Source organism: Dromaius novaehollandiae, chromosome 1, assembly GCF_036370855.1.
Source record: "Dromaius novaehollandiae isolate bDroNov1 chromosome 1, bDroNov1.hap1, whole genome shotgun sequence".
Classification (NCBI taxonomy): domain Eukaryota; kingdom Metazoa; phylum Chordata; class Aves; order Casuariiformes; family Dromaiidae; genus Dromaius; species Dromaius novaehollandiae.
The window spans coordinates 34,328,543-34,339,391 of NC_088098.1; the positions used below are offsets into that span (position 1 = coordinate 34,328,543).

At 43.7% G+C, this 10,849-nt stretch overlaps 1 protein-coding gene across 2 annotated transcripts in view; it reads right to left on the reverse strand.

The window, feature by feature from the left end:
• WIF1 (WNT inhibitory factor 1) overlaps window positions 1-9,991 on the reverse strand; it is a 51,421-nt gene extending 41,430 nt beyond the window's left edge. For both annotated transcript variants that reach the window (XM_026092414.2, XM_026092412.2), the window contains exons 1-2: window positions 9,810-9,991; window positions 9,588-9,727 (exon numbers count right to left, since the gene is read on the reverse strand). In XM_026092414.2, the coding sequence (XP_025948199.1) occupies window positions 9,588-9,727; window positions 9,810-9,942 (273 nt within the window). In that variant the 5' untranslated portion in view covers window positions 9,943-9,991. The remainder of the gene's footprint in view (window positions 1-9,587; window positions 9,728-9,809) is intronic.
• Between the last annotated feature and the right edge of the window lie 858 nt (window positions 9,992-10,849).

The following is a 10,849-nucleotide window of genomic DNA, read 5'->3' on the forward strand; positions in this document are numbered from 1 at the left end:
GAAGTTTCAGGACTTGTCTGTTTTTCTCCATTTTAGTTCTTCCTTCTATGAATTAAGTGTAAGGAGAGAGATGGATCTTTTGCAGGTTATTCTACAGGCTGACAGCCCTCCTGAGAGAGCCACTGACACCGTCAGAGGCCTGTAGGAGTGTCAGGTCACACACATCAGCTGTCAAGGTACTACCCACATGGAAAATGCATCTGATACCAAAGCACACATATTCATTGAGCTGGACTTCCGTTACTTCAAATGACTGGCTCAGCTCAAATTGTCAAAGGTAGCCCAGATGCTTTTAGTGCATGGATCTGAACAGTATTTTATATGAGAAGAGCCAGTCTGTCAACACTACATTACTGCATACATTTTATTATAATCACAGTTAATTACAACTAAGATTTCAAAATGTCAATCTTCACAAACCAAATAGAAGGGGGAAAAAAGCAAATTTAACCATGTATGCAACAACTTACCAAAAATATGATTTTGTGTTTCTTCCATTTACCTTACAATTTAAAAAAAAGCTATCTGCATAATAGAAAATACCAATAAAAGTATCTTCTGCTTTTACTCAAATGTACACTTGCATCCACAGACATCTACCCAATTTTATACATAAAATTAATTGCAAAGAACTGCATTGTGTTTTGTTGTGAAAAGACTGAGGATTGTAATGCAATTTTCAGTTCTTTTCTGTGCAGTTTGTATGACTGACTTATCCACTATGTTTGGGCTACTGTCTGATATAATGAAGAGTTCCCTGAATCTTAAAAAAAAAAAAGCAATCAACAAAAATCCAGTCTGGTTGAACATCAGAATAAAAAAGACTAATAGAAATAAAACAGGATCCTTCAAAAAGTGGAATTTGTGTTCAAAAAGGAAAATAAAAAAAGACAAACCTTGGCAAGCTAAATGGAAAGCCACAAACCAGAAAAGGTTTTGAGATGCAATTTCTTGAAGGCTTTAAAACTACTAATAAAATGTTTTGAAATGCTTCAGAAGGAAAAAGTCGTCAAGTCAGTGAGGTTGACAGCTGAGGAAGGTGCAGATAAGACCCTGCTGAAGAAGAGAAGACAACTGCCAAAAAAGGCAAATGAATATTTTGCATTTGTGCTCATGAAGGAGAAGCTTAGTGGATTCCCACACTAGAGATCCGCTTCATGAAGCCTAAGGAGTTGTTTCAGATTGAAGTATCAGTAACAGAGCTTTGTAGGGTTGGGGGGGAAACAGTAACAAATTGCTAGGACCAGCTGCTGCCACCCAAGAGTTTTAAAGTATTCAAGTATTAAATTGCTGAGATCCCAGCTGTTGGGATAAAACTTATTTAAGTAATCTTGATATTACAGGAAGGTAGCAAGAATGATGCCAATTTTTGAACAAGGCTCCAATAGGAACTTGGAGAGCTGATGACTACAAGGTCTGAAATCTGCCCTAAGCAAGAGTATAATCAATAGACACTCAGCTAAACATGATATCTTGGGAAGACTCAATAAAACTTTTTCAGGGATCAGCCTTATCTCAGACTTTCAGAAGTGTCAAAAAGCACGTAGATAAGAGCGATCTGGTCAGTACAGCACAACTAAGTTTCTATACAGCTTTTCATAATGTGCCAGATCAAAGCCTCCAAAAGACACAAAGCTGTCTCGGATAAGAGGGAAGTCCTCATGTTGATTCATACCTGGTGACAATTGGCCAAGTTCTATATACGGTCTATAAGTCATCGGCATTTACAGTGAAGAGAGTTTACCAAGGGGATTCATGAAGAACTGCACTCTTCAAAATATTCATAATAATTGTAGAAAAGGGAACGTATAATGAGTTGGCAAAGTTTATTAATATTAGAGAGGTCACAACTAAAGCTAGGGGAGGGAAGGGAAGGCTAACATGATACCAGGTGTCTGGTTGATAAAATCACAGATCAAAATCACTGTTGACACATATGAAGTGACACACACATGGAAAAACTGTGAAACATAATGAGGCATTTTAAATCAACTATTATTATTACCCAGGAAATAATGCTCTGACGATTACGGCTGGTTCCCTGAGAAGATCAGCTTAGTGCTGAAGAGTGGTCAAAAGGGGAAATGGAATATGGGAACTCTCAGGAAAGCTGTAGAAAGCAAAATAGAAAACACTGTTATGTCCTTACAAATCTGGTGGGCCTAGTTCTTGAATACTAAGGTTAAATTTGGTCAACCTTTCTTAAAATAAGATAGATGATGTAGAGCTATAAATAGAAAAGGTTCAGAGAAGGATAAGAAGAATGATCAGAGGAATGGAGAGGCCTGTATAATAAAAGACAAAGATTTCAATGCTCCACAGAGTATAGGGAGGTCTCTAATTAACACACCCAATGAAATTATTAAGTTAAAAGCAAAAAGAAAAGCAGTTTCACACAATACCTAAAAATCTGTAGAAGCTGCTGGTCTCTGTACCCATCTCTTCCCAAATGCCAAGCCACATCACAGTGGATGTAAAACCCAGTCTCTCCAAACCCAAATCTACCTCCAGTTTTCTCACCAATGGCTTCTCCAGTCTTCAGCACTTCCTAACTCCTCCAGCTGTGTCTATGTAGCATGACTCTGGAGGGATCAGCAACTTCTGAGGTCATCACCAGAATATTAACTAGTTTAAGCCACCCACCTCCACAAAACAACCTTTTTTTTTTTAATTAATTTGTCCCCTTATTGATCAAGTTGTGGGTAATGTTCACTACATCGTGTTCACTCCACATGACTGAAGGGACTGTGAGGAATGATATCCTGTGGGAATTTATTCCATAAGAGAACAGTATCAGTCAGAAAATCTTAGAAAGCCTATCTTGATGTTACCTGTGTGGTATCTCTTAAGGAGGAAAGTCCAGACTGCACAAAAATTAAATGGTTTTGTTAAAAACAAAAACAAAACAAATAAGCAGAGTAAGTTTGGACTCTTTGAGAAGCTCAGAAAACACAGGTTTGGTCATTTAAAAGGCTGTGTGTCCCAAACTCCTAATGACATTAAATTCTATGTGAATCAAAAGCCTCAACAATGTCATGGGAGATAACACATTGTAGAAGGAGTCTGTAAAGACACCTCAAAATAACTAAGATGCTCAGTATGTAAGAAGTATCATCACCATGATGTGCCACAAGAGGTAAATGAGACAATGATCTTTCAGATTTAAAGCACTGATTTTGAATATTTAGGCAACTAGTTTCTATCACTTTCTTAGAAGGGAAAACATATTTCAACTACTTTAAAATGGAAAACTCAGAGGATTTCAGGAACTCATTGCTCTGACCTGAGGTAAAGACAATAGTTAAAATTAAATTCAACATGATGCAAGTACCTACCATGTATCAGTGATTTGAAAGCCCTGGATCACACCATATTCCATACATCTGTGCATGACCTACAGAGAATGTGTTTTTTTATGTACATTGGACACTTTACTAGAAGCAAGTCATTCATACTTGATCCAAAGTTTAGCTAGCCCAAAAGCTCTTTGGAAAGCCTGACACCAAAATAAGTTCTTAAATACATTAACAAATTCTTCCAGTCAGTTCTCGTTACAGTTAGTTCTTATTTTTTATTCTATGACATTACTTGTAATGGTATTAACTTTAGAGCCCCAGCATGTACTTAGAAACTGCCTGTAAAAAAGAGATGATATTGACAGAAAACATTTTCATTTCCAAAGAGAAGAGGAAACGAAACCATCCTGGATTTTGTATTTCAGAAAAATTGTTGGCAATATGGAGAGAAATCTGTATGTTTTCACAAAACATAGTCTAGAAGTTTGGGGTGTCCTGTGAGTTCCAGTACGTTTCAACAGTTATGTTGTATAATGCAACTACTACTGTAAAGACAGTGAAAATATTTTATTACTTAAGTTTTTTGTTAAAAATATATTAGTATATTTACAGAAAGGATAAACAACAAAAATCTTGAAGAAGGATTTATTTAACACAGCTTTACACTGCTGTGTAAAAAGAATAATTGTGTAGTTTACACATATACCATGTAAATTACTATGGAAACCAGATGCAGCCTACGCTACAAGGTGCCTTGTAACTCATCTCTGCTGAGCAATAAACCCCCCACCCCTTTTCTTCTTGGCAAAACTTTGAGAAACTTTACTGCTGTTTTCTATCAGCAGATACAACAGATGGCTGGCACATGCCTGCTTTACTAAGTGAAGTGGGATCTCTACAGCATTACTTTGATCCCCAGTGGCATGTCTACAACACTGAGATGCAAAATACCACAGCCGAACAGAATCTAAATACTAAAGGTTTGGAGCTGCGCTTTCAATATGAGAACACCCTGTCTAAAAATCATGCTCACAGTATGTAAACGTCTTCACCTTCCACATTGAAATTTTGGTACAGAGGTCAGAAAACAAAGTATTTCCTCTGTTTGGCGACATGAAACCACAGTGAAGGTACTACTGTAAGTAGTTTATGCAATTGAGTTGACCAAGCTTCCAAAACAGCCATAGTGAACTGTGCACATTAGACATTTTTTTAAGTTGAAAAGTCCCACTGTATCATTGGGCATGAATAAGAGTTACAAAAAGCTCAGCAGTTTCTTTGAAGAAAAGTTCAGCAGCTCCTTTGAAGAAGTATTTGTTTTGCAATTTGCCATCCTTTGTTTTCTTTCAGTTTATCAAGCAGAGTAATGTTTGAAAGGAGCTCCCTATTGTAACAATAATGCCTTATAATGAGTGGTCTTACTAGTTTTCCTCAGGACAAGGAAATATAAAACTTCTCCTGGCATAGCTGGAAATTCCATTTTTCTGTCACTGTCAGGCTATGTTTCAGCAAGACAGGGTAATTCCAAAGAGGGCAATCGAGCTATTTGGGATTGATGGTCACATTGCTGAGATCAGAACTAGCCTCCAAGAGCTGTAATTTTATACCCTTTCCTAACCTCTACTTTACAATACAGAAATGATGCTAGAAAATGTGCTGATGACATATATTTCCCAACTCTCCCTAAGAGGTGGGCATCTTTCTGCTTTACTCATGGTTAGCAATAACTCTTTGATCTGAAGCAACCCAGCCTTTCCAGTAGGACAGGTCCAACTGCATCTTATAAAGGCCCCAAGGACTACACGCTGGGATGCCTCCCTTATCTCCTGACACTTGCTCTTGTCCTGAGACCAGAAGCACCCTTAGACCGCAGGCACTTCCCCAGCACTTGATCACACTGTGTGTACGCGCACATCTCCTGTCCACAGGGCAGGACTACTCCTGTCATACCACAAAAGGTGTGTGTCCTGCAGCACATGACTGGATATTTCTTTGCCGTGTAATACGCATGCAATACCAACACACTATGAGATACACACATGCACCTTCCCGTCACATGGATCAATTCCCATTCACACACCAGCACACAACTGAGTATTCAGATATCACACAATGGGCACACATTCAACCATGCAACAGAAGATGAGCCATGGGGCACTCATGGAAGTTGGAAGTAGGAAGCAAGCTTCTACAAGAATTCATCTGACCCCAAATACTTCTCCTATATCTGAAGGAAAGAAGGCAGCCTGGACAGGTTGCAGCCTAGATTGTTTTTGTGGATCAGGCCAGAGATTGCTATAGACCAAAAATTCCAACTTGCTTTTTGGTTCCTTTTTTCATGTCCCATCTATTAAATCAACCCGGCTGCTGCTCTATCACAGAATTATGAGCACTTGCTTCCTGCGCACTGATTAATCTTTTTCTTTTTGATATCGTTCCTCCCACCAATACTCACACATGCACTTGAATTTATTGCCAGCAGAAATCCCACTGAAAGTTAAGCATACATACTGGTGTTTGTGGATTTGGAGCTTGAATACTTGTCATATGTTTTTAAGTACTGTAGAAATGATGTTATCACTGCGATCTTTGGTGCCTTCCACTGGTGGGCAGTGGATAGGTATATTCTTCTCCCATTGGGAAGTCTATGAGTGCAGTCTTTCCCACCCCTGCCATCCAGAGGACAAGACTCCCCAGATTCATTCTTCTTTTCTTTTTTTTGGCAAAAAACCCCACACAGAATGAAAGCATGAAGCAACACAAGTGACTTCTAGTGGTTACACAGATGCTATCCATTGCCACTGGATTTTTTTTTAACTTTGCAAAACAGGAAGAATCTTTAGAACTGCCAACTTACCTAGATGATGTTTTTTTCTAAACAAAAACATAACAGTCCTGTTCTGCAGTATCCTAGCCTTCTCAATACCTGTGGCTCATCTTGACCTCACCAGGAAAAGTAGGTATTCAGCAGCTCCAGAGTCTTGCATTTTGGTTTTCCCCTAATATTTCCTAATAATGAATTAGTACTAATGGATTAGGGACTAAAAGCAACTAATGGCTTTCTTTGGTTTATATTTTCTATTGAAAATGGCTTTAAATTTTCCTTTACCATACAAAGAATTTTGCACGTATAATGTATCCAGGACACATAGGTCACAGTATTAGAAACGTAACTTCTAAATGTAGTGGCGTTTTACCACTTCAACTTCAATTTACACAGAATACAGGTATAATATAGTCCTTAAAATGTTCCTTTCAATGGACATATTTGAACTAAAATGTAGACACAGGCAGTAGTGCAGCACCAAGAAGCACTGTCAGTCTCCAGACTGAATTATCTACTGCCTACAGCTTGCATGATTATTTACCCGAGGATCAGGTAGATGTAAACTACCCACAGGATATTTATACCCGCTTTGCACAGGTGTAAACAGGGATGCAAGGTGCCTGTCAGGAGAGACTTAACCTTACATTGCTGGAGATCCTGCAATAGCATGGTTAGGAAATGTGCAGTGATGTAGACAAGATCTCCTGTATCTACCCAGGGAAAGCCTGATATCCGCAGACCCCAAAGGGTCTAGCTACTGCAGGAGGCTCTGACACACACTGTTGCCCGTCCCTCAAACTCTGGAGCCCTTAAGAAACATCTTCAGATCTCTTCAGTGGGATACAAGGGTAAGGGGTCTATAAAGCACAAAATACAAGGTGGTCACAAAGAAATGGTTTCAGTTTTACCAAAAAGGAGACAACAGTATGCTAATTAACCATTGTCTGACAGAAAGTAATCCACTACTTCAATGTCTTTTGTGCCTTTCTTCTGTCTATCAAAGAATACTGCTGTTTATTTCCTTTTCCTTTCCTTTCCTTTTTCCTTCCTGCCTTTCTTTTCTTTTTTCCTTGCCTTTCCTCTCCCTTCCCTTCCTCATTCTCCTTCCCCTTTCCTTTCCCCCTTGCCTTTCCTTTTTCCTTCTCCCTTGCCTTGCCTTTCCCTGCCCTGTTTTTTTCCTTTCCCTTTGCCTTGCCTTTTTTCTTTCCCCTTGCTTTGCCTTTCCTGACTTTGGAAATTCCCAGACAAAAGTACTCTGCCAGAATAAAGGTAGCAAATATTTAGTAAATATTTAGTACTTCCCTGGACATGTCAGTGGAAACTTCTAAGGACCTATATATTTAAAAACAAAACAGAACACAGGAAAAACATTTTAACACCTATATATAGTCTTTTTCCCTCCCCTCACAAAATATTGGAAATTCTGGAGAAACTGAGTTCTATTGCCATAAATAACTTTCACCCTACTCTATTTACAACACTACTCCTCCCCAACTAAGATATATAAAAAATAGTATGCCAATAACTGTTGTTGCTCTGTGGACTACAAAAATACTCATGTCTGCTTCTATCCTCTCTCATCAGGTAAAAGGCTGGGTGGGAGAGAGACCATAAGTGCCCTGGTTTCCACAGAGGATCACAAGAACTGTGGATAACAGGCAGCTGTACTCAAACACCTCCAAGGGAGGCAAAAAACAACAGTACTGTTTGTGCTTCCAAGAAATAGACATTTTCTCTAGGATGTTAAGTATGCTAGTTTTTTTCCCCAGGTCCTACAACACCACAGGGTTGAGACTCTTTCCTTAGCTTAGGCTGCTGGTTGAAATCCTTCTCTTCATCTGCACGTCAGCATAAGTATTCAAATATCCACAGCTGTAAGACCAGACTGCCAAAGTTAATAAAGACTATACACACAGATGCAGTTGTAAGGGGTAACTAGATGGGACTGTAAAATCTCCAAATGAAGAGTCTCTTAGTTTTAACACTTGTTTGACTCACAAATATCTGAAAGTTAACACTGTTTTAGGAGCAGAGTAGTGTGATGATGTTACTTCAACCATTTCCATATTTCACTTATTAAGGAAGTTTTGTGTAACAGGAGTTCAGTAACTTTGGAAAGAGAAGGAGGAATTAGTGGTTAAGCCACTCTGCCACAGTTCAGAAGGGGCTCCATCTTGCAAGCTGCGTCAGGGGGCACAATTGTTTATACTGTCTTTGAGCCTGTGACTCTTCCCATTGAAAACAGTGTTACAATCATCTTTTCCTAATGAGCTATCTTGTAGGCTGCAAAGGAGGGAGAACAGAATAAAACAAAGAAGGACAAGAGAAGAGGGGTAGGGTTCAGTCTAATTTCTCAAGCTTGCTTTCCCAAAAGAGGTATTTTTGTCATGGACAGCAACAGAAGATGATAGAGGCATGGGGCGAGAAATACAATCCTGAAACACACTATTTATTTCTAGTTATTTACGTGCCAGCCCTCGACGTATGATATTGCTTTCTCTGTAAAGTGGGATTGGAACTTCAACGACCTTGAGCAAGTCACTTAGGCTCTGTGAATAAGTTTTCTGTCTCCGTATTTCCCACTGCCTTTAAAACAAGAAGAAAAGCATTTCTCAGACTCAAGGGCATTGTGGGCATAGCAAAACTTCTGAGGCACTCTAACAACAATTCAAAGCCAAACAAGTCCTATGGATACAAAAAGTATCTTTAAACAACCAAAACCACAACTGAATTTGTGAAGGTGCAATTAGCTGAATCGTACAAGCAATTTTCGCTGAATATTTGAAGGCATGTGTTGTTTCACGTTTACCAAGCTCTTTATTTTATAAGCTCAACATTCAGCATTTTAAAAGTGATTTTATCCATCATTTTTATGCTACAATGAGTTTTTTTCTGCATCCATGATAACTCATGCTAACGTGTTACAGCTTTATGCAAATTTAACATATGCTGTCAGTGTGTCAAAACGTGCATACGCTTTTTCACTAAAATATGTCATGCATCCTTATCTCTCCAACAAAACAATCCAGGCAGGGAGCCGTGGGTTCAGCACACCGCAGGCTTGCACGGTGTTGCCGCTATACTCTGCAAAAGCGCCCGTGCGACAGAAGTATGTTTAATTACCAGAACTACCCTTTGAGTATGCACGTTTAGTAAATGGGGATCGATGATCAACCTGCCGCGGAGGTTCAACAGCCAAAGAAAGTTAAAACCGAGTTGCATCCGTGCCAAGTGTGCCGTCGGGTAACATTTCACTGAAGCCGAAGTCAGTGCCTCCCCGCCAGCGCGGGCTGCCTGCTCGGCGCTCACCAGCGGCTCGGCGCCCGCAGCCCCCGAGAGCCGCGGCCGCCCGGCCGCTTCGCCCTCCCGCCTCCGCGCGCCCCCTCCGCGCCCCCCCGGCCTCTCCGCGGCCGCCCGCGGAGTTTCCGCGGGGCCGGGACCTGCCCGCGGGGCCGGCCACCTACCCGCCCCGTCGCCTGCCAGGTGAAGTTCATGGCGGGGATGCTGACGGGGACGGCCGGCATCCTCTGCTGCGCCCTCCTGAAGTCGTGCGTGAACGGGGCCATCTTCCCCTCGGAGACGATGAGGATGTCCTCCTCGAAGCCTGCGGGAGGCAAAGGCGAGGCTGGGCGCCGCGCTGCCGCCGGGGCCGGCGGAGCGGGGGGCGCGCAGCGGGCGCCGCTTACCGATGAGCGCCCGCGCCTGCGGCGCCTCGACCCACAGGTAGAGCGTGTCGGGCTGCCGCGGCGCGGCCCGCACGCTGCAGAGGCTCAGGGCGCCGCAGAGCAGCGCCGCGCACAGCCAGCTCGCTGGGGCCATGCTCCGCTCGCCGCCGCCTCCCGCTGCCGCCGCCGCTCCGGCTGCGCCTCTGCCCGCCGCCGCTGCGCGCCGCCACGCGCGGGGCGGGCCCGGGGCAGGCAGCCCCGCGGGGGCGGCGAAAGGGGCCGCGGGCACCGCCGCGCCGGCCGCCCGTGGCCCGGGGCTCCGTCTGGGGCAGCGCGCTCCTGGCCCGCGGCACCGGCCCCCCGGGCCTGTGGGGGCCGCCGTCTTCCCCCCGCCGTCTTCGCCCACGCTCTCTTGCCTCAGGGCGTCTGCCCCGTGGGCCGGTGGGCAGTGCCACCTCCCTCCATGCCATCTTCCCTGGCACCATCTCCCCCCACGGCATCTTCCCCCACACCATCTTCCCCATGGGCCCGTGGGCAGGGCCACCACCCCCAACACCATCTTCCCCAACGGACCCGTGGGCAGCGCCACCTCACCCCACACCGTCTTCCCCAGGGGCCTGTGGGCAGCACCATCTCCCTCCATGCCATCTTCCCCGTAGGCCTGTGGGCAGCACCATCTCCCTCCATGCCATCTTCCCCGTAGGCCTGTGGGCAGCACCATCTGCCCCCACACCGTCTTCCCCATGGGCCTGTGGGCTGCACCGTCTCCCCCCACACCATCTTCCTCATAGGCCCATTGGCAGCACCATCTCCCCCTGCACCATCTTCCCCATGGGCCTGTGGGCAGCACTATCTTCCTCCATGGCATCTTCCGCCATGCCATTGTCCACCCCTCGCCATCTTCCCTCATGCCATCTTTCTCACATGCCTGTGGGAAGTGCCATCTTACTCCATGCCATCTCCTCCCACCACATGTTCCCCAGCAGCATCTTCCCCCAAGCCATCTTTTCCATGGGCCTATGGGCAGTGCCATTTCCCCCACACCATCTTCCCCATGCCAT